This window comes from Nuphar pumila, chromosome 4, assembly GCF_984573655.1.
Source record: "Nuphar pumila chromosome 4, dmNupPumi1.hap1.1, whole genome shotgun sequence".
Classification (NCBI taxonomy): Eukaryota; Viridiplantae; Streptophyta; class Magnoliopsida; order Nymphaeales; family Nymphaeaceae; genus Nuphar; species Nuphar pumila.
Window position 1 is genome coordinate 50848471 of NC_143252.1, and position 25409 is coordinate 50873879.

At 38.2% G+C, this 25409-nt stretch overlaps 1 protein-coding gene across 1 annotated transcript in view; it reads right to left on the bottom strand.

The window, feature by feature from the left end:
• LOC149840206 (PHD finger protein ALFIN-LIKE 8-like) overlaps nt 1–16423 on the bottom strand; it is a 69232-nt gene extending 52809 nt beyond the window's left edge. The window contains exons 1-3 of the mRNA XM_090003069.1: nt 16273–16423; nt 16079–16177; nt 15836–15868 (exon numbers count right to left, since the gene is read on the bottom strand). Of these exons, the coding sequence (XP_089859195.1) occupies nt 15836–15868; nt 16079–16163 (118 nt within the window). The 5' untranslated portion in view covers nt 16164–16177; nt 16273–16423. The remainder of the gene's footprint in view (nt 1–15835; nt 15869–16078; nt 16178–16272) is intronic.
• Nucleotides 16424–25409: the final 8986 nt, after the last annotated feature.

Consider the following 25409-nt stretch of genomic DNA (forward strand, 5'->3'; position numbering starts at 1 on the left):
TAAAAAATAGCATCAAGAAAAGAAGTAAAAAGAAAGAAAGAACCCATGGAAAAGCTAAAAAGGGGAGACATAAAGTATTTATCTCCCATCTAAATTCAATATAAAAATCAACTTAAAAGATCAGAGGGAGTAACAATCTAACATGAATCAACATATTTAAATAATAAAACAGAGTAACAGAATGCAAACTTGAAACAGAGTAACAGTATGCTGATCAAGTTTCCTACAAATAAGCAAACTGATGTTTGTTTATTTGTTCTCTTACCAACATTGTAAGGAAACCTAGATATCAGGTTAGAATCTTACTTCAAGAAGTCAGTCATTTTAAAGAGCATATTTCTTCCAGCAACAACTTCTGTTGCTTCTTTTTATGTTCCCGTAGTTTTTGATATTTCAATGATTAATGTGCTTTGATAAATTCAATGGATTAAATAACCATGATTAAAAGTGTGTTTTAGAATATTTAATTAATTTCAAAATTTCGTGTTTATTTTTTATCCCTATTCTAAATCCATGTCAATTTGGTTTGTATACTCGGTGATCTTTTCCCAGTTGTGATGTCAAGCATAGATTTCAATATTTATGTACTGCAGGACTATACAAAAGTACACAGATTTTAGGCACTGCAATGTTAATTTTGTGTGTGTATGTGTCTGTGATATTTGTTGTATTCTCTTAGTTTTAGAACTCTATGAATGAGTCTATCTTCAAGATGGTTTTCATCTCTGATGCTCTCTCATGTTTGTTTGTTTTGTTTTAGGGGAAACACAGACAATTGAGTGGGCTATGCGCCTACGAGTTGCTCTTTATATGGCTGAGGCTTTGGACTATTGTAGTAGTGAAGGTCATCCATTGTATCATGATCTCAATGCATACAGAGTTCTCTTTGATCAGGTAATAATGTATGCTTGTCTCAAGTGCAGCAAGAATCCTGTATTAGAAAAGTTTGTTGGCCCCATTTAGTCTTAGTTGTTTAATTGAGAGAACGTGCCCTTCTCTCAACTGGAAGAGGCTGGAAATAGCTGAAAATTTTGGACTTTGTTTATAGCTTGCAGAGTCCCTGTACAGCATCATTGATTTGTTCGCAATTTTTTTCTCTAAGAGAAGTGAATTTTAAAATCTCCCTAAGAAATTCTTGAGACCAGTGGAGCATGCACAGGGGAACAGACAGCTTCACGACTGTAATGAAGTATGCGGAAGAATCCAAGAATGCCAATACATTCACTATGTCCAACACGGACAAACGAAACAAGCATAAGAGAGGAAATCCATCAAGGGATATACGAAGGGCCTTATAACAAGGCTACACACATAAAAAGAATATCCCTTTTATTGGAGAGGAGCTCTCTAAAAGCAATTCAAGATACAAGGGGGTTCCCCCTATTTATAAGCAAAGGGAGACCAAAGGAGGCTCCCAATAGAGTCGTTGGGAGCCCCCAACGGTCACAATTGTGACTGTTGGGGGCCCCAACGACTCCATTGTGGGGCCCCTTTGGTATCCCAATAAACATTTTAGAAAATAAAAAAACAAAAAATAAAAAACAGAAAAATAAAAGAAATAAAAGAAGTACCCCTATTGGGTACTTGTGAAAAGACCATAATACCCCTATCGGGTATTATGGTGAATACATTTATATTTATATATATAGATGTATTATTACATATGTCTTAACACCCCCCCTCAAACTTTACGGGGAGATGACCGAAAGTTTGCCAAGAAGGAACAAGAAGCGAGGAGCAGGAAGTGCTTTGGTAAAGAAATCTGCAAGTTGATATTCCGAAGTGACATATGGCAGTGTAACTGTCCCACGAAGATATTCATCACGTACATAGTGACAGTCCATTTCAATATGTTTAGTCCTCTCATGAAAGGTGTGGTTGCTGGCAATATAGATTGCACTTTTGTTGTCGCAACAAAGCTTCGAAGCACCGGTAATTTCGACTCCCATATCTTGAAGAAGACTTCGAAGCCACACAAGCTCCATTGTAGTAGTTGCCATAGCCCTGTATTCTGCTTCAGTAGAAGACAATGAGACTTTCTGTTGTTTGTTGTATCTCCAAGCAATTAGCGAATCTCCTAAGAAAACACAAAAGCCAATAGTTGAGACTCGATCATTTGGGTTTCCTCCCCAGTCAGCATCAGTATAAGCGAGTAAATGTAAGGAAGAGAGTAAGGATAGGAATAGCCCTTTAGTCAAAGTATTTTTGATGTATCGAATGATCCGAAGCACAGCACTCATATGCACAGATGTAGAGGCATGCTGAAATTGGCTTGCAGAGTGCACAACATGAGCAATATCAGGCCTGGTGATAGTCAGATAGGTGAGGGAGCCAATGAGTTGCCTGTAGGGCGTAGGATCATCCAGCAGAACTCCATCCTCCAGTCGTAGTTTAGCATTGATAACCTCGGGAATCTCCACCTTTTTGTCATCTGAAATCTCAGATTTGGAACATATGTCTGCAGCAAGCTTCATCTGTGACAAAATATACCCTCGAGGAGAGTATGCTACTTCTATACCAAGAAAGTACCTGAGAAAACCCAAATCAGACGTATCAAAATTATGTTTTAACATATTTTTAACATTAAGAATACCACTTTCATCATTGCCAGTGATGATCATATCATCAACATAAAGCAGAAGGATGATGATATTATTACCTGCACGTTTAACAAAAAGAGCAGTGTTAGTATAACATGAACGAAATCCCAATTGTAACATGATAGCACTAAATCTATCATACCAAGCCTTAGGGGCTTGTTTAAGGCCATATAAAGCTTTTAATAAACGAAGAGTTTGACTTTGGTTAACACTAATTCTCGGTGGAGGGTCCATATATACTTCTTCATTCAACTGACCATTAAGAAAGGCATTTTTAACATCTAATTGAAATATAGGTCATTTCTTAGATGATGCTACAGCAATTAGAGTTCTAACGCTTGTCATGCGAGCCACGGGGGCAAAAGTTTCCTCATAATCGATGTCATATTCTTGTGAATATCCCTTAGCAACTAATCTAGCTTTATAACGTTCTAGGGAACCATCACTTTTTGTTTTGACTTTGTAGACCCACCGACATCCTATAGCTTTTTTATTTGGAGGAAGTTGAACTATTTCCCAAGTTTTAGCCTTATTTAAAGCATCTAGTTCAACTTTCATTGCTTCAACCCAATGAGGAATATTTTTTGCTTGATTATAATGGGAAGGTTCATAGTAAGAATGCAAGGCTATTAGACAAGCTATATAGTTAGGTGAGAGAGTTTCATATGAGACAAACCTATTAGGTGGAATTGATTCTCTAGAAGATCGCCTAAGGGAGGTTTCTTCTAGGGGTTCATTAAGCCGCAAGAATTTTTCTAAAGCACTAATAGGTTGTGCTTCCTCACGCCGAGTGTATACTTGGAGATTGTCACCATTAGTTGGTGATACATCATTATCATGAGAATCATTATTACGAGTATTTTCTAAAAATTCTGGATGACTCAAAGAGTCATCATTTGAATCTTCTAAAAGATCATTGATAAACATATAATCAATTTCATTTGGTTTTTCCAATATTTCAAATTCATTTTCATCTTCTAAAAAGGTCACATCTTTGGAGACAAATAACTTATTTTTTTTATAGTCAAAGCATCTATAGCCCTTTTGATTTTCACCATATCCTAAAAATATGCATTTTATTGCTTTAGGTGACAATTTATCTCTTTTATGTAAAAGAACAAAGCATTTACACCCAAAAATACGAAGACGATTGTAATCGGGTGTCATATTGAAAAGCTTTTCATAAGAAGAGATATTGTTCAATTTTGAAGATGGCATTCTATTGATTAAATAGGTGGAGGTTAACACGGCTTCGGCCCAAAAACTTTTAGGAATATTTTTAGAAATGAGTAATGATCTAGTGGTTTCTAAAATATGTCTATGTTTTCTTTCCGCTAGGCCATTTTGTTGAGGAGTTCTTGGACAAGATTTTTGATGACAAATGCCATGTTGTTTTAAATATGATTGGAACTCATTTGATAAGTATTCTCCACCTGAATCGGATCTAAGAATGGATATGTGACTTTGAAATTGATTTTGAACTTTTGCATGAAATTCTTTGAAGAAGTTAAAAACTTCTGATTTAAGGTTAAGAAAATAAATCCATACATATCTAGTATAATCATCAATAAAGGTAACATAATATGAATAACCACCTTTGGATAGAACCGGAGATGGTCCCCATACATCGGAATGCACCAATTCAAAAGGTCTTGTTGTCACAAAGGTTCTAACAGGAAAAGAAATAGACTTCATTTTCCAAAAATGCAATCTTTGCAATTAATATCTTTTTCTTTACAAAACTTGTTTCCAAAAGGAAAAAGATATATTTTAGAGTAACTTGGGTGTCCAAGCCTTTTATGACAAGTTTCAATATTTTTGTCTTGGACATAAGGACAAAATGAGGTATTTGGAAGCATTAAGTTATCCATAAAATAAAGATCTTCCTTCCTATGGCCTTGCCCAATCCGCTTCCCGGACCGAAGATCCTGCACAAAGCACCCTTGGGATGAGAAAGATATTTCACATCCATGGTCGGCAATTTGGGAAACGGAAAAGAGGTTAAGATTTAATTTAGGAACTATTCTAACTTTTGGAACAAGAAAATTTTGAACATTTTTAGAATCGAGAGTTCCAATACCATTTATTTTGAGAAAAGTTCCATCGGCCGTAGAGACACAAGATATTTTTGAATTGGTGTGCACGTTGGTTAATGCATTTTCATGAGGAGTCATGTGAAAAGAGGCTCCGGAATCTAAAATCCAAGAGTACGTACCGGGAGGTGATGATGAGGCAATGGCGGCACCGGAGGTGGAAGAAGTAGCCTTTAGAATTTGTTGGAGAGCCAAGGAAATTTGACCAAGAGTATCTTTGAGATCCCCGTTCTTGCCTTCATCTTCTTTGGTGGAGGATTCTTCAACGGAAGCCGCCTTTGGCTTGAATGCCCCATTTAGCTTTGGGCAAACGGGTTTAATATGTCCCGGCTCATAACAATGATGACATATAATCATTTTTCTTCCACCACTCCTTTGCTTACCAAAATGAGGTGGCTTGTATGTTTTAACATGATTGTCGGGTTTAGATACGGCAAGAACTTCGTCTATGCTTTTACCCATGCTATGCCTAATCTCTTCTTAAGTAATTTCGGCAATAGCCTCTTCTAAAGGAGGAAACGTAGATCTATGGAGAAGTGAGGATCTAACTTGTTCAAATTCGGGACGAAGCCCAAATAAAAATTGAAATAATTTATCTTGTTCGATTTGTTTTTGTCTTAGTTTCACATCCTCCGTAGCCACCCATTTAGACTCTAAAAGAGCCAATTTATCCCAAAAAGGATTTAGAGCACTATAATAGTCTTGTATGCTCATGTCGCCTTGTTTTGTGGTTCTCACTTTTTCTTGCAAAAATAAGCTCTTGCAAGATCCTTTTGGGTATACATACCCTTCATAAAAAACCAAGCTTCATTTGCCTGGCGGAATTTTGCAATATTTGCACATACCTTAAGTTCGACATTATTCATAAACCATGCTAGGATTTTTGCATGGTTGCTCTCTCAATCTTCCATTTGGTGATGATAATCTTCAATGGCCTTGAGACGAGCATCACCTTCAAGTGCTTTCTCTCTTGACTTCCATTGCTACAAAATGAAGATGTGAAAAAGAAAGGAAGTAGAGAGAGACACGATTTTACCTTAGAAGATCGTATGGCTTTGATACCATGTAATGAAGTATGCGGAAGAATCCAAGAATGTCAATGCATTCACTATGTCCAACACGGACAAACAAAACAAGCATAAGAGAGGAAATCCACCAAGGGATATACGAAGGGCCTTATAATAAGGCTACACACATAAAAAGAATATCCCTTTTATTGGAGAGGAGCTCTCTAAAAGCAATTCAAGATACAAGGGGGTTCCCCCTATTTATAAGCAAAGGGAGACCAAAGGGGGCTTCCAATAGAGTCGTTGGGAGCCCCCAACGGTCACAATTGTGACCGTTGGTGGCCCCAACGACTCCATTGTGGGGCCCCTTTGGTATCCCAATAAACATTTTAGAAAATAAAAAAACAAAAAATAAAAAACAGAAAAATAAAAGAAATAAAACAAGTACCCCTATTGGGTACTTGTGAAAAGACCATAATACCCTTATCGGGTATTATGGTGAATACATCTATATTTATATATATATATAGATGTATTATTACATATGTCTTAACAACGACTTGCTCACAATATTTTCCAGGAGAAATGAGTTTTATCCCTAAATACTCGCCTGTCAAAAATTTCCTGAGAACATTAGTGGGGCATGTACACATGCACGCACACATGGCTGTGGTTGTGTTTCAGCTTATATTCTTATTTGTACTTGCAGGATGGTGATCCAAGACTTTCTTGCTTTGGTCTTATGAAAAACAGCAGAGATGGAAGGAGTTATAGCACGAACCTTGCTTATACACCGCCAGAATATTTACGAACTGGTAGTTGATTTCTTGGCATGGGGCTGTCTAATTGTTGGTTGCTTGCCAACATTTTTCTCAGAATTCATAATTGTTTCTGTAATGCTGCCTAGTGGTTATCATCATTATGTTGGCATATCGTAGATTTTTTTTGTGAGAGACGAGAGAGAGACAACGTACCGATTTTCTGGGCTCAACCACGAGAAAGAGCCTGCGTGTGAACGACGAGAGAGAGAAGTTGCGTGATACACACAGTCACATACATGAGAGACGAGAGAGAACGTACCTATTTTCTGGGCTCAACCACGAGAGAGAGTCTGCGTGTGAACGACGAGAGAGAGAGAGAGAAGTTGCGTGAGAGAGAGAGAAACAGAATGCAAAAATAAAACCCTAATTAGGGTCGGGCGCTCTTTGTTTATACCCCAACTTTTAGTCAAATCTGGGCTTTGACCCTAATTTGACCAAAAGCAGTAAAGGCGTATACGCCTCATTTTGAGGCGCGCCTCGCCTCAAGGCGTATGAGGTGCACGCCTTGGAGTTTCTGCATTTTATTCATGCGCCTCAAGGCATAAAGCCCCTCGCCTTGAGGTGAGGCACGCTTTTTGTGCCTTGAGGCATGCTTTTTGCGCCTTGAGGCACGCTTTTTGCGCCTTGAGGCGCATTTTTAATAACACTGCTATGCGTGCATGAAAATCTTTCCTCCCCTGTGTCGTTCTTCATTACACTTCTAGGGGGGAAATTGTACCAATGTCCAACCGTGTTGAACACCAGCACTGACAGAGGTGGACACTAGTTGGACACTTAGCACAATAAAGTGTCCAACACTGTTGAACACAGTAGATGCCTTATGCAGCATGTCAAACACTCTTAACTGTTGGCTTCCAGCATGATTAACAGTACTTCATTTCATGTTCAAGTTCATGAAGTGTTGATCTCTCTCTCTCTCTCTCTCTCTCTCTCTCTCTCTCTCTCTCTCTCTCTCTCTCTCTCTCTCTCTCTCTCTCTCCTTTATGGCCAATACCGACACTTATATATGACAAAAAGACAACAGTTTAACTGCTCAATTTAACCTTCTAATTTCTAAATTATTTAAATGCCTTTTTTGTTAAGAACCAAAAGTCCATTTATGTTATGTCCTTTTTCTTTCTAGGAAATGGCAGATGGAGTTTCCTGGAACACTCACAGAATCCCTTCTCATGAGTTGAAGACTTGAAGTCTATGCGGCCTTCTTAGGCAGTCACCTAAAACCCTAGCAAAGACAAGGATGCTCATGACATTTCCATATTGAATGCTAATGACTTGGTAGAAAAGTTGTTCTACTTGTTTAAACTTAAAGTTCAAGATTAGAACATAAATATACAGACATGTACGTACAAGCTGTTAATGCTAAAATTTACTAGGAATATTGTTTGTTATCTTGTTTAGCTTTGTCGCAGGGGCAGCCACTTTGGTTGTGTGTCCCCATGACAATAAACTAACATGCTATGACATGCTGACAGAGACACTGACACATATGAATATTATTTTAATGTTATTTAATAAGTATTTAATACTTTTAATTAATATTTCAATAAAATATAATTTTTCAATAGTACAACAACAACTACGCCTTCATCCCAAAAGTAATTTTTCAATAGTAAAATATAAAAAAATATTTCTTATTGATTAAAAAATTAAAAACCCGTTTGCTCGTGTCTTATTTTGCAAAAGATTTTTAACTCATAATGCAAGTTGGTGACTATCCTACCTACTAGCTAATAGGGTGTGGAAAAATACAATGTGTCAAGATATGTCACATGGGTGCGGGTGCGGCACTTCCAAAAAACCCGGGTGCAGGGGTGCGGCAGGGGCAAAAATGTAAATATATATATAAGGGGGTCCGGGGGTTCCCCCGACGCGGGTGGGGGGTTATAGGGGGGATGCGCCCCCACCCCCCAAGAATTTTTTTAAAATTTCGCAGCCCATTTCATAGGGCAAATTTTTTTTAAAAAAAATCCAAAAAAATGAACCGAAATGACCCGGGGTGCGGTCAACGCACCCAGGGACAGGTTGACCGCACCTGGTGCCGCACCAGCATCTCGACGCAGGTGCGGCACCCTGCTAGCCGAATCCCTGTTACATAGGTGTCAAGGACCCCCCAGTTCTACATCCAAAGTGCTCATCCAAGGAGGAAACCCACGCTATCAAAAATGAACCTTTAAGTTCATGAACGACTATCATTATGACATAGCTGTTTGTGTGAAGAATCCTTGCAAACAATCAAGTTTTCAAATAACTTGATAATTCAAATACTCAAGACACAAAATAAATGCTCAGTGTTTATAAGCTTTACATCACAAAAGAAATGCAATAAATGTAGAGTGTTTATAAGCTTTACACCACAAAAGAAGCTTATGGAGACAACTCCTTACTGAAATTCACCCTTTACAATGGGCTTACAGTCCTTATTTATAAGCTTTAGCAACTCATAAGAGTTGTTGGGTTGATTCCCAACAGCTCTAATTAGAGCCGTTGGGAGTCAGCCCAACGCCTCTTATTCTTACCTGTGTACAACAGTCAGTGACCTATTGTTGTACACTGTACACAGTCACCTACTGACTGTGTACAGAAATAGTACATAAAAAAAGGATAAAATAAAAAGAAAAAGTTACAAAAATAAGAAAAATTAAAAGGAAGAATTGCAATCATATTCAACGACATGAATATGTGTAAAATGACTAAAATACCCCTATAGCTAATACACAAAAGAAATATATATTATATATATAAGTAGATAGATACATGTACATATATATGAAATATATATGTATATGTATCTTCTTTTATATATATAAAATATATATTATAAAATACATTGTCTTATGGATTACAATTTAACACCCCCCCCTCAAACTTAGGGCATAATGACTGAAAGTTTGCCAAAAAGGAAGTTGAATCGCGGAGAGTACAACGATTTGGTGAAGAAATCTGTCAGCTGATATTCTGAAGTTACATATGGAAGATCTATGACTCCTTTTAGATATACTTCTCGAACATAGTGGCAGTCCATCTCGATGCGTTTGGTCCGCTCATGAAATGTGTGGTTTTTGGCAATATAAATTGCACTCTTGTTATCACAGCATAGCTTGGTGGGTCCTTCTACATTAATCCTCATATCTTCATCTTCTAGTAGCTGATGAATCCATACAATCTCCATGGTAGTAGTCGTCATGGCACGATATTCAGCTTATGTTGAGGATATTGCTTCTTAAATCTCCATGAAATCAACGAGTCTCTTAAAAACACACAAAAAACAGTGGTGGAGTGACGGATATTTGGGTCATCTCCTCAATCAGAGTGAGTATAAACAATTAATTTTAATTCAAAAGAAGAGGATAAGAATACTCCCTTGTTTAGTGTGCCTTTTATGTATCTCACAATCCGCAAGATAGCACTCATGTGAACTGATGTTGGTGCATGTTGGAACTGACTTGCAGTATGAACTGCATAGAGATATTTGGTCTAATAATACTCAGATACATCAAAGATCCCACAAGCTGTTTGTAGGGGGTGGGATCGGAGAGAGGAATACCATCATCAATCTTCATTTTGGCTCCTACTATAGCAGAAGTTTCACAAACCTTATCATCCATAATACCTGACCTGTCAAAAATCTCAGAGGCAAGCTTAGTTTGAGATAAAAAATACCCTCTATGAGAGTATGCTACTTCAATACCCAAAAAATAAGATAGAAATCCCAAATCAGACATTTCAAACCTATCCTTCAAAATTGATTTTATGCTTTTAACCCATTTAGAATCACTTCTCGTTATAAGCATATCATCCACATATAAGAGCAGAATGACAATCCCTGCATTGGTTTTTCTAACAAATAAGGTAGTGTCAGTGAAATAGGAAGAAAAAACATTTTCTAACATTACGGAGTTAAATCTATCGTATCAAGCCTTGGGGGCTTATTTTAAACCATAAAGTGCTTTTCGAAGACGGAGCACTTTCCCTTTGGGAGTCTCCATTCCTAGTAGAGCATCTATATATACCTCTTTATTCAGATCACCATTTAGGAAGGCATTTTTAACATCCATTTGATAGATGTTTCATTTGTTGATTGAGGCAACGGTAATGAGACATTGAACAGTAACTATTCGGGCCAAAGGGGCAAAAGTTTTTTCATAGTCAATCCCATATTTTTGACTATATCCCTTTGCAACTAATCAAGCCTTATATCTCTCAAGAGATCCATCGCTCTTAGTTTTTACCTTAAATACCCAACTACACCATATTGTTTTTTTACCCTTAGGAAGATCTTGGAACTCCCAAGTCTTTGCTCTGTTGAGAGCAGAAAGCTCGCATTCCATTGCTTTCAGCCATTCATCATTCTTTTTGGCTTCTTCGAAGTTTCTGGGTTCTATATAGGAATGAATGGCGCTAAGGCATGCTCTATGTTTAGGAGTAAACGAATCATATGAAATAAACCTACAAGGCATCTTTCTACTTCTCTCAGATCTTCATAGGTTTTCATCATTTATTGAATTGGACCCACTAGGTTCACTGAATTTTTCAATTGCACTCCTAAAATTGTTTCTATCTCTATGGGTATATGATATAGGATCTCTCAATGCTCCTTCATTTCTATGTTGATAGATATGTGGATGGGAAGAGCAATTTTCTTTGTCATTGACATCATTATGAATGAAATCGTCATCACTATGATCACTATCATCATCATATTCTAACATTTCAAATAAAAAAGAGTAATCCATGTTTTCTTCAAAGGGTTCACTCCTTTCAAAACCATTAACATTTTCCAGAAAACTCACATTTGTGGAAACATATAGCTTGTCATTCTTAATATCAAAACAACGAAACCCTTTTTAGGTTTCAGAATATCCAAGAAAAGCGCAGGCAATGGCTTTTGGTGAAAGCTTGTCGTTCTTGTCAGTAAGAACGAAGCATTTACAACCGAAAATTCTCAACCGACTATAGTCGAGTTCTTTAGTATACAATTTTTCAAAAGACGAGATATTGTTCAAGTTTTTAGAAGGTAGCTGATTTATAAGATAGACAGATGCTAAAGCCGCTTCAGCCCAAAAAACTTTTGGGATGTTTTGAGAAACAAGTAATGTTCGAGTTGTCTCTATTATATGTCTATGCGGAATTTGGCTAATCCATTTTGTTGAGGGGTTTTCGGACAAGATCTTTGGTGAAGAATACCATGACTTTCAAGATAATTTTTTAATTCACTTGAAACGTATTCTCCACCAGAGTCAGCTCTAAAAATTTTTAGATTCTCATTAAATTGATTTTTAATCATCATATGATAGGTTTTAAAAATTGAGAAAACTTCATATTTGTGTTTAAGAAAATAAATCCAACAATATCTCGTGTAGTCGTCAACAAAAATGACATAATATGCAAAGTCTCCTTTTGATAGGACGGGTGTCGGTCCCCATACATCAGAATGGATAATTTCAAAAGGTCTTTTTGTAAACATAGATCTATGACAAAAAGGCAATTTTTTTATTTTCCCAAGAATACAGTCGTTACAAGTGAAATCACTTTTACATACACTTTTAACAAAAGGTAAATGAGAAATTTTTGCAATATTTGGATGTCCAAGTCTCTTGTGCCACACATTAATATCCTTTTGTTGGACAACATTACAAAACGGGTTCTTTGGAATTTGAAGAGAATCGATATAGTATAGATCGCCCTTCCTATAGCCTTCCCCAATCAATCTCCCGGACCGGCGATCCTGTATTCAACATTTGTAAGATGAAAACTTTATATCACACCCATGATCCGAGAGTTGAGAAACTGAAAGCAAATTTAAGTTTAATTTGGGTATAAATCTAATTTTTGGAATAAAGAACCCTTTTTTTTCAAAATTTCTTATTTTTTTTACTTCAAGAGATGTTCCATCCGCAGTTGAAACAAAAGATGGAGAGCGATTTTTTGAGTATTCGGAAAAAGAACTAAAACTTGGGGTCATGTGAAAAGAAGCACCCGAATCTAAAAGCCAAGAGGTCTTACCGGGAGGAGAAGAGGTTGACATGGCGGCTCCGGAAATTGCCCCTTTTAGAAGAGGTTGAAGTGCATCCACGATTTGTTGCAATGAGAGAGCTTCATTTGAAGATGACGAACACTCTTTCTTTTGAGGTTGGAATGTAGTAGCCATGGCAAATAACTTTTTCCACTTTGGGCAAATAGGCTTGATATGCCCCGGTTCCTTACAAAAATGGCATAAAAGCTTGCTATAATCCTTCTTCCCTCCTTGACCACTTGAGTTTTAATTCTTGAAGTGAAGAGGTTTATAAGTCCTTAAGTTGCTCCCTGATCTTGAGAGGGCATTAACTCCTTCATTTTCTTCATTATTGGAAGGTGTAGCTAGAACACTTGGATTGTTTTTGCTTATACCCATACGAGTCTCTTCCCCACTTAGTTTAGTAATTACATTTTCAAGAGAGGGGGAAGTGAAGGCGGATAAAAGAGAAGACCGGATTTGTTCGAATTCAGGCCTAAGCCCATTCAAAAAATTAAAAAATCTATCTTCTTTCAATTGTTTATGACAAAGCTCTATGGCTTCTCCACTCCACTTGGGTTCGAGCATAGCAAGCTCATCCCAAATAGAAGAGAGTTCGGCAAAATACTCCCTTATAGTCATTTTTCCTTGATGAAGAGTTAGCGCCCTCTTTTAGAGGTAATATTTATGAGACAAGTCCCTAGAGGTGTACATCTTCTCAAGGTACTCTCACGCTTGAGAAGCCTTCTTAAACTTGATAATATTGACGTTAATTCTTGTTTCTACGGATGAGAAAATCCATGAGAGGATTTTAAAATTTCTCATCTCCCATTCTTCATGCTTTTTAGTGTAGTCTTCAAGAGCCTTGGCTCTTTCTTCGCCTTCAAGGATTTTTATTTCTCCTTTGTCCATCAAGGTTATCTTTGGCTCCGATTCGGGAATCGAGCCTTTGACATAGCCCCAAAACCCTTTTCCTTTAATATGAGCGTCCATGTTTCTGGCCCAAACGTGATAGTTGGACCCATTGAGTTTGAAGCCGAGAGAAAAATGAGAGTCTTTTTCACCCATTAGAGATGAGAGATGATGAAAAAGAATATGTACCACAAAGGATTTTTAGACCTTTCTTGATAGAAGAGTCTTCTAAAATATTGAATGAACAAGAGGATCCACTCCAATCACCAAAAAATCAAGGGCACGCTTTTTGAGGCACCCAAAAAATTGAGAATCCACACGATCTTTCTTTCTCCAACCTTGCTCTGATACCATGTGAAGAATCCTTGCAAACAATCAAGTTTTCAAATAACTTGATAATTCAAATACTCAAGACACAAAATAAATGCTCAGTGTTTATAAGCTTTACACCACAAAAGAAATGCATTAAATGCACAGTGTTTATAAGCTTTACACCACAAAAGAAGTGCAATAAATGCACAGTGTTTATAAGCTTAAGGAGACAACTCCTTACTGAAATTCCCCCTTTACAATGGGCTTACAGCCCTTATTTATAAGCTTTAGCAACTCATAAGAGTTGTTGGGCTGATTCCCAACAACTCTAATTAGAGTCGTTGGGAGTCGGCCCAACGTCTCTTATTCTCACCTGTGTACAACAGTCAGTGACTGAGTGTTGTACATTGTACACAGTCAGCTACTGACTGTGTACAGAAATAGTACATAAAAAAGGATAAAATAAAAAAAAAAGTTACAAAAATAAGAAAAATTAAAAGGAAGAATTGCAATCATATTCAACGACATGAATATGTGTAAAATGACTAAAATACCCCTACAGCTAATACACGAAAGAAATATATTATATATATATAAGTAGATGGATACATGTACATATATATGAAATATATATGTATATGTATCTTCTTTTATACATATAAAATATATATTATAAAATACATTGTCTTATGGATTACAATTTAACAGTTTGGTCTATTAAAACATGCAGGATTATGATCCTAGGTCAAAGATCATGAGTGCACAAACATGGACAACTAGTTTTGCTAAAAGATCCAACATATGAGATCCAAGGTTGTTACATGATGTGGTTCATGAGCTAGAGAACCGAATAAACATGGTCAGTACTAATGATAAATGCATTTCCAATAATTTCTGGTAAATAATGAATTTGTACATTATATTACATAATCTCTTTATTCTTAAAAATGACTCTTTATTCTTAAAAGTGCATGATAGAGAGACGTCTCTACATGAATCCACTTTTGTATTTGACCAACATTAAGACTCTTCTTGGAAGCTAGAGATTGGAGGGGAAAAGGAATTTAATGAGGGTTTAATTAATAGGATCTACTCACACAGGTGTTTGGGAAACCCGATCTGGGAGACGAGAATGGTGTTGAGAGTGGAAATGGGTCATTTTCAACTACATCCTTGTGAGGATGTAGTTGACAACTCCAGTCCCACCACCTATTTTTTTCTCCACTCCCATCCCTCTCATCTCTCAAATAGAGTCTAAAAGGACAACCTCTGCTGAAAAATACGCACTTTTTTTCTTCATCTTTTTGCACTTGGCACATCCCAAATTTTGTCAGGAGGAGTTGGTGCAAAGGTTACAATGAAGTCACTACACATCAATATGAGGGGGCCCGGCAGGGAGAATGGCTTCTGACAAATGGAGATTGTTAAACATGAACACCACAATGAGCATGCCTCCATCACATTGCGACATGGCTTCCTACAAAGGAAAGGTTCCGTGCATCTAATACGTGTAGAATATTCCAATAAAGAAATTCTCTATTTTGGAAAAGATGCAAACACACGAAGAGCTTGATTAAAATAAGTGTATATCATGTTATAAGAACTGATAAGACAGTTAAGGTCCACAATTTTTCGAATGCTAGAAAAAAAAACTTGGGTAACATGAAACTACTGAACTCCCTAAAGGACATCCAACCCTAACATCATGATATTGGGTCCAAAGTCGCCAGACGAAACCCTTAAGAAACGATATATTCAGATGAGAAACAACGCCTGTAACAGAAGAATTTTCCGCGCAGAAGCAAAACATTTGAACACTAAAGCAATAAAAGTGCGAAAATTTTCTACGCTGCATTTACAGTAAAATACATGCAACCACAAGGCTTGAAAGTAAATGAAGGGATCACAAACAGCGTTTTCCCCAAAATTCATAGTTCAATTTCCAATCAACGGAACCTTATACATCAGAATACTACCACACGTTTTAGGATTCAGAAAATAAGAGCAGAAACCAAGCACGAAAGGACACACAAAAGAGTTTAATGGAAGGGCATAAAAATTTTCAGGGGAAAAGAAGAAGAAAAAGAGAGCATTTTACCCGGATCACACTGCCGATAGAACTCACGAACATCTACAGACAAAAAAAACATTAACATTCAAAACCAAATTTCGACAAGCTCCAGACAAGAAGAAGAAAAACTCGGTGGTCCTCCGCGATTCATGAAGAAGACTCTTGACCGGCGCCAGAGATGAATGACCCAAGATAACATGACTCACGACCATTAACAGCCGAGTCAGAAGCAGGAGAGCATGAAGAAGAAAGAAAAGAGAAGAGAAAAACCTGTCGTGAGAGCCTTAATGATTCCAGTCCTTCGGCTCCTGTAATCTTTGAAGACGTCTTCAACGCTTCTCGAAGGACCATCCATTCCCCTCTCTCTCCCTTCGTTTCAGAACATCACCAAGAAGAAGAAGAATAAGAAGAGTGCAGAAAGGAACACATGGAAGAAAAAGAAGGAAATGGGGGGGAGTACCAACCAACACACAGAGAGAGCGTAATCAATTCAAAGGAAAGGAAGGGGTGATAGTGAAGACGATTCTGGCGACTGTGGATGAAGAAGAAGGAGAGGAAGATGAGGGAAGCTCAGATATGACGGTAAACTCAATATTTTACTCATGCAGACCATCCACGAGGAAAACCTCTCTCTCACTATATATATATATATATATAGGTGTGTGGTTTTTGCATCTTTTGTATATTGGCTTTTTTGCAAATTAGTCCCCTCATTTATTAGATTTTGCAAATTTGTCCTTGCCTTTTGGTTAACCCTTTCAAACTGGTCTGTTAAAGAAAGATAAATTGACGGTTCTATTTTATAAATACAGCATAAAGTAGGGACTAGTTTGCAAAAGATGTGTAAAATAACTGCTCTGCCCTTGTTGAGCATCTTTTTGCACAGTGCCCATAAGCAGGGATGGCAGTGGACCCGGGGACAACGGGGCTCTGCCTGACCTCACCTCGCCCCGTTTGGATAGAGGATGAAGGGCATGAGGCGGGGATGAAGGGCATGAAACGGGGATGAAGGTTAAAATCTATCCCCGTGCGGGGATGAAGGCAGGGACGGACTTAAGCTTTTACCTGCCCCGTCCCAGTCTCAATTCCCGCCTAGCCTCGTCCCGTCCCCAATTCTTTAAGAGATGACTATAGATTAAGGAGAAACGGAGCCCCGCCTCGCCCCCGTTTGGACTGAGGATGGAGGACATGAAACAGGGGTGGAGGTTGAAATCTATTCTCACGTGGGGATGGAGGCAGGGGTGGAGGTTGAAATCTATTCAGGTGCGGGGATGGAGGCGGGGATGAAGGTTTGGATTTTGAAATGGGGTGGAGGTGGAAACCCTATCTCCTGCCCCGGTAGCGGTCCACTGTCATCCCTACCCACAAAGAATGGACTGATTTGCAAAAGGTAAGTAAAAACATCTGTTTTGCCGTCATCAAGGACCATTTTGCAGAAAAAAAAAAACTGACTCAGCAGGAAAATGCTTATGCATATGGGAAAATTCTGTGCAGAATGTGAAAAATTAAATAGCATGCAATGTCATAGGAGTGATTTCTCTTTTTTTTTTATGATTTTTACATCCAAAGGCATGCAAACTTTCTCCACCAAAAAAGTGGAGAAATAGTGGTGAAATTTTGTCAGCCACACCTCTCATCTTCTCATGTTATTCTCCCTTCCTCCCTTTCGTGACAGCTTCCCGAGATTCATGTTTGATACCTAGGGTAGCCCATATAGAACTTTTAGCAGCTTCATCTTGATCATCAATTCTGAGTGTGTTCGGTACCAGAGACACCTTTATTGAGAATAGTTGATCATGGTCAGTGTTTAACCATGGTTAACTTTATTTTGTAATAATGGTGAGAAAGGCAAGGATGGATTTGCAAATTGTCATAAGGGGAACATTAATTTGCAAATCTTTTATAAGGCGAGGACTATTTTGCAAAAAAATACCCTGCACGTGGCCAGTTCGGTGAGTTCGTTGCTCCACGACCTAGTTTTGGTACTTTCTCTTTTTCATGTGGGGGATCATGTTCATGTAGCATTCATGTAGGAGAGAGATACTTGTTTTAGACTCTTTTCACTCAAAGGGTTCCATAGAGCCCATGTTCCATACTCTCAATCTAGATCCCATCGATAAAAATATCAGAAATCTAAAGTTCTCTTTTTGTCTCTAAAAAATCCTGGGAAAATATATATGGCTGCACATAATAAATATTAGAAATACGTGCAAATATAAAGAAAATGTAGAATTATAAGCAGCATAAAAATATGTCAAAGAGTGTCGTTTGAAATTGTGACACGAGCGCATACTTTAAAAATATGTGCTATTTTAAAAAATTTGCAATTTCCGATATTACATTTGATATAATTTAAAATTTTGACGATATTAATGACTCATTAATAGCAAAAGAAGGATCTAGCTGTAATCGATGATAATGAGCTTGATAGTCATGATGACAACTATGTGGTTATCAAGGCATCGATTGATACCACAACATTCAATAAGGTTTAGTGAAATATATGAATGTGTCTACGGGGTTTTTAATCCTTCACTTACGTCAACGGATAGACATGGTACTACATACAGTATAACCTCAAAAAAATTACGACAACTCCTTGGGTTTCATCTTTGTTATGGCAGTTTATTATTTGAAAATATTGTTTTTTAACACCAAAAAAGAAAAAGGCCCAAAGGGATTTGGCATAGTGCCATTAGTCACGTGGTTTAGGTTCAAATCTTATGGGCTGATTTCAACCCCTTGCGCAAGCTGAAGCTTTGGTGACTCCTTGGGGGCAAGGGATAAACCTATAGAGTTTTATGCTGTCAGAACAGCTATGGTAAGCAGGCAGAGCTACCACGGCGAGGTCTAGGATCCTAAGGGTGGTTTCTCCATGTAAATATAATAAAAAACAAAACAAAAAAAACTTGTTTTTACAGTGAAAAAACATGATGTCACAAGTTTTAACTCTCAGATAGCAATGGAAAAATAGAACCCTATGTAATTGGGATAAGGTTTGATGATGTTAAGACTAGTATTAAGCTATATTTGGAAGCTGAATTTTGAAGGGAGATGAGAGGGTGATGGGGATTCTTATTTCTTAGAATCCTCTGCCCCTGCGGCTGTTGTTTTTGAGCTTGAGTTCGAACGATGTAAGTAGAGATGGCTTTGCATCTCTCCATTTCAATTGCATCCTGCTCGTGAACTCCACTCTCATCATCCATTTATATCTCCATTCTCATTACCCCTCTTGCCTTAGCTCCAAGACTGGCTATCAAAAAGAGCCTTGATGGCCTTATATTGCAGGTTCTTATGAAGTAGCCAAATAAAACTCTCTCAATGGAGGAATTGGCCAACCAAGTTTTTATTAATATTTACACAGAAAAAACACCTCTATGATCAGAGCTAGATACAGATGCACTGGCTGGCTCTGCTTGCCGTACTTACTATCGCTGCCCTGACATTGTAAAACTCTGTGGGCTTAATTACCTCACCAAATTCATTCCCTTGGTATTTATTTTTTGTTTCGATAGGCAAACCCCACCTATGCAAAACAAGAAGCAAGTGGATTACATCTGATCGAATGTAGGACACCCCCCCCCCCCCCGTCACGAACCTTACATTTATGTATGTGTGAGTTTGCTAGTTCTCACTCCCTACAAGCAAAGCGGTTTCATTATCCACACATTTATTTAGTTCCATTGCCTCTCACTTTGCCTCTGTGCTATTAGATTGTGAGGATAATGCATTATTTCTTGTTTGCTTTGTGAATTTATCTTTATTGGCATTTCTACACCATCCTGTTACTTTGATTGTTAGCATGACCACCCTAGGCATTAGTAGCGGACGTCTCATATGGTATACTCCTGAAGTAACTCCATAGGAGACCATGCATGCCTTGATTTGAAATGTCCTTGAATTGGAAACATTGAAATTTTTTTGTAGTAACTGTAGCCTTGCAAGTTCAACATCAACTATTAGTTTTTTTTATTTTTGATGTTTGCACAGAGAAACCATTCCCAGGATCAGAGACCTAGTGGCGCTGGCTCTGCCTGTCGCTGTTAAAACTCCGTGGGCTTACCCCTTACCCTCAAGGAGTCATCACGCTTTGGCTAACTATTACTTGTTGCAGTTATTGAGGATGAAATTGTTAATGGAGTAGTTGATTATGCCAACAATGACAGCTTTGGCTCACATTTCAATGGCAGCGTTCTTGTAAGTCAAGCTGGTAAATGTAAATTTTGTACTGTTTCGCATCTTTGTCCCTGATTGAGCATTCGTATGCACATGCATTGAAGCCTAGACCTTGAATGTAGTCTTTGAGGTCTGGGGCTGTCAATGGGTTGGGATTGTATCAGGTACCCGACCTGACCTAGCAGACCTGAGCAATACATGACCCTAGTTTGGGTTATGATTTTTGCCAGATATCTGACCAACCCTGTTTTTTTGCCAGATATTCGGCCCAACCCGAGTGATTTATATGTACTTTTGGTAAAAACGAGCTTCTGAAATTATACAGATCCAGATTTGAGATTTCATTCTCTTGACCTAGCAAAACCGGAACCTGAACCTGAATCGGACTTGTTATTTGAGCAGGTTCAGGTACACCTTGATTTGTCATACACTTGACCCGTTGACAGCCCTAAGTCTAAAAGATTTTCAGGCATGCTCATGAAAAAACAATTCTTAAAGCCAAGAATGCTGCTGGAAGTGTGATAGAATTTGACTGCAGGATCAAAGAGAACATCACAACTAGACTAAAGAGTTTTCAAGGCAGAAATAGCTGGCAATTCTGCATGTACACTATGAAGATATGACTACTACCATGTTGGAGGATTTCATACCTTCAACCAGTTGTCTCTTGTGTTTTATATTCAATACTTTTTCTGTTTTGTTGCCTTTACCAATTTTTTGCAACCGTGCAGCAGATAGTAGAGGCATTCTATGATATTCTGTAACGATTGCATTTTCTTATAACAGAAAAACTGTTTTTTTTATTCTTGTGATATTCAATTAGAATGTCTAGATCCATGAATCTGTCATTCTTTATGAATCAATCAACATGCCACAGGGTTAATTTTTGATGTACCTTCGATACCGATGATGCAGAAAAAATCTCTAAGGTGTTCTACTCCTATGTAAGAAAATCAAAATAAGAAGGAAAATAATGAAAATTACAAAAAAATCAGGAAAAATTAATAATAAGGTTCAATTATCCATCCCTAACTCTGAAATATTCATAGAAAAACATGAGAAACTTTAGGTCTGTTTTGGATCCAAGATGGGTTCATTACATTGAAAAGATCAAAATATAAATAAAAACTTAAACTAAAACCAAATCCAAATGAATCTCTTGGACCTGGGCTAAACGATGCTTAGCACCTGCATCAATTTTGAAGCTTAACTCAAACCAACTGGTAGGATGCAATTTGAACAACCCCTTTAGGATGCAATTTTGAAGCTTTGCTCAAACCAACTGGCAGAATGATTTGCTCCTGCCTTTTACTCACATTTTATAGATGTGCTAACAAAGTTCATATTACCAACGGGTAGCAATAAAAGTGGACCCGGGGAAAACGGGGGCCCACCCTGCCTCACCTCATTTGGACCGGGGATGGAGGTGAGAATGAAGGTTTAAATCAAAACATGTGCGGGGATGGAGGCGGGAATGGACTTACGCTTTCCCCCGCTCCATCCCCAATCCCCATTAATCCCCAATCCCCATTAGTAAAATAACTAAAATATCTTTAGGGATGGCAGTGGGCCAGAGAGAAATAGGGGCCCATCCTGCCTCACCCCGTTTGGATCTAGGATGGAGGACATGAAACGGGGATGGAGGCAAGGATGAAGGTTAAAATCAAAACCCATGTGCGGATAAAAACAAGGATGGAGGGCTGAATTTTTAGACGGGGCGAGGGTGGCGACCTTGTCCCCCGCATCCGCCCCGGTCCATTGTCATCCCTACCAACAGGGCTCTGCTTGCACGTCACCATGTGTTGGGATATTGCATGTTCAAAACCCAATGATATAGTTGTACAACTGGTAGGGGTAAGCCTAACCCCAGCTTGCCTTTTAAAAAAAAAGAATAGTTATAGAATAAGGATAGTTGATGATGAGAGCCAAATAGTTCACCACATTGTTACTAAAGAAAAAAGAAAAGCAAATGATAAAAAAACCAGAACACAGGAAATATGTGGTTCGGATACGTATATCCTACGTCCACGTCTAGAGAGAAACTTGTCTTCTTAGCTTCGAATAGATGAGAGTACAAGAGTTATATATAGAAGAAAACAAAAGAAGTCAAGGCAAAGAGAAATCTCATGAATCGGTTATCACGGTTTGATAACCGACTCTCTCGATCTAGCCTTGATAATATCGATATCCCTCCTTTTAAGGCTTTTGTTAATAACCGAATTTTTCAATTGAGGTTCTATGTGCTTATTGATGAATGATCCCTTCATATGTGGAATTAAAGCCTTTATATGTGGAACTGGATCCTTGAAATGAGGCTTATCAATAGAGGATGTAGGTTCAACGACTTCTCTCATCACTTCAGGTTCAACGACTTCTTTGGATAATCGATACTCCAAAGTTGGTGAATTGCGCTTTCATATCCACATAATTTGCCACAAATGTAGCATTTGATTTAGCTTCAACCAAGTCTTTAACCATTTTCCTTCTATCCATTGGCGTGCCAACCTCCTTGTTAACGTAAATTCTTTTAGTCTCCCTCAAACTAAGCCCGCTGCTTATGCCAAGTTTCTCTCTCAAAGCTCTGAAAGAAGATTTTCTCAAGGCCTTGGTAAAAATATCTCCAAACTGTCTGTCGGATTTCATGAACTTTGTGATGAGATTCTCATGTGCTACCATCTCCCTCACATAATGAAAATCTATCTGGATGTGCTTAGACCTGCTATGAAAAATAGGGTTAATCGACATGTGAAGAGCACTAATGTTGTCACAGTAAAGAGTCGGTGGCTTCATGACAGGAACCCCAATGTCACTTAATAAGGTAAGCAACCAAGTGAGTTCAGCGACAGTGGACACCATAGCACGATATTCAACCTTAGAACTTAATCTAGCGACTTTGTTTTGCGTCTTTGCAGTCCAAGAAATACAATTGCTTTCGAGAAAGGTATAAAACCCAATAGTGGATCGCCGTGTGATCGGACAACCTACCTAATATGTGTCACAAAAAGCATATAACTCCAAGGTGCTACAAGAGAATTTTTTTATCCTGAATTTGATGGTCCCTTTAACATATCTGAGAATTCACCTTACAACTTGGAAATGTCCAATTTTTGGTGCATGCATGAACTGATTAACATAGTTAACTCCAAAAGACAGTTCAGGTCTCGTGATGATGAGATATTGTAGGTGTGGCACCCCAGACCCCGACCTTGCAAAACCTTTAAAAATTTTAAAGAGATTTTTTTTAAAATGGTTTTACGATAAACAACGGAAATTAAAGAACAGGGGTAACAAGTAACCAGGCCGCAAGTCTGAGTGAACCACAGGTAAGTACATAACCAACAAGTTTAAAATATACAACCCAAAGTTTTAGATACAAAATGAGACAAAAGTACAACCATTCTCACAGTCTCTCCAAAACAAGGGTAAATCCCCTCAAAACCCCAAAACCAACTGAACCAGAATCTGCAGTAGAGTGTAGGTCCCCCAAGCCTCCAGACCGTGCATCGTCACAACGCAACTGTGACTACTCATCACCTGCATCCCCATAAAACAAGGTCAGAACTCTTGCGAGTTGGTGAAGAACAACAACATATATTCATTTCTCAAGGAAAACGTATATATCATGAAACATGAACATGATACAAATCTACCAAACTATTATTGCTATGATGGAACAGTTAGAAACATTTAAATTAAAGTACATGTGCGTGTGTCAGGTAGGTGCACGTGTAACAAGTGCAAACTAGCTAAAGCAGTAAACAGGCCTAAACAACTATTCTATACAAGTAACTAAAAAAGTACGGGAAACAGAATATGTACAGAAGCAAGTAAACAAGTAAAGAGAACTACTATTGTACGTTAGTTATGATTGGTTAGTAATTAAGTTCTTCGAATTACTCATTCGGGTATGCGAAGAAACCTCACATCCTGTGAGTCATGCACTCGGCGTCTGTTATTCAAGTTTAAATGTGATAATCGAGGATGCTACAGACCAAGTCAACCTCATGCGGGCAGCCGCAGCTGAGAGAACCCACACATAGGTAAGGATTGCAATCCATATTACAGCAGTAGTGAGGTCCTAAAAAAGTAACCTTGACCACCCTGACTCTAAGTGACTGGAGGTCAAAGGACGCTACAGCTTCTGTCAAAACACGTGTCGTAGTAACGAAAAGTCACTCAAAGTTGTATCATCCACCCTCTCTAAGGTGAACCGTCTTATGAATGGAGCGCGACGGGTTTATCTTTCTTAGGCTCATTCGTCAATTCATACCTTCTTTCGAGGTGTTTATGCCTTGTGGTCCCCGCTGGGTACGCAAACGAAGACTTGGCCTGCCCATTCACGTGCTCAGCCTCACACGGCTAACAAGAGCACATCGCTCATGAAAGTGATCAAAACACCATATTATTCTTTTTCATTATTAGGGTATAGTCATACGTGAGCCCACTCACAAACACGGGTCATTGCCTAAAAGACTCCAACTGAGTCAAGAAATTACAACAGTGTATCAAGTATACCCTATGGTGTTCAAGTTTTGTCATTCATTACTTTCATATGTATAATGTGCACTCATCAATGCCTCTGACACGAGACCAAAGGTACCTCTCAAGGTATGTACTAGTGTCAAGTTGTGCCACGTGTACGTGCGAAGCTAAATGTTATATTTTTCTTAAGTTCTTTATATAAGTATTCAACAAAGGCAAGGCTACTTATGCATATCTACTGAAACATCGTCCAATCATAAGATAGTGTGCAAACGAAAGTACCATTCTACATTGTTACAAAATATGCAAGTTTCCAGAGCATAACATAGTCACAAGTCATAAGCTAAAACACGTAAGCATCATTCATTGATAATTTCACATTATGTAATCTTCCCCGTGGAAATTTTGCAATAATACACACAACGTCTGATAAGTGAAATTCAACAACATTCCCATCCGTATAGGAATTACATTATCATTTCCACAGTTGGTCGCCGCACTCTACGAAACAGCCATGCCAATACGATGGTTTTTGCTAAAATAGCCAAAAACTCTAAAATAAAGAAAAATATCCATGTAAGAAGGCAACCTAACGCTCGCCAACAATCCATTACGAAGCTACAAAAAGGCAACTGGGTACTATGGAGACCATTGCGGGTTCACCTCACAATAGGCGAAACTAAAATGCAAGGCATTAAGGCACGGAGTGCCGAAATGCATGAAACACCCAATTGTGGCTCTAAGGCCACTCCAAACACACACCTACTTGCACTCAGACTAAAAGGGGTTGTCGGTCAGCGAATCCAATCTCCCAAAATTGCAAACCTAGGTTCGATGTAATGACTGATTGTGGAATCTCTCGCCTTTATATTGTTCCTATATGTGTTGGTTTCCCTCTCTTCGTGAAACCGTAAACATTGCCATTATGGCGGAAACCTTGGGT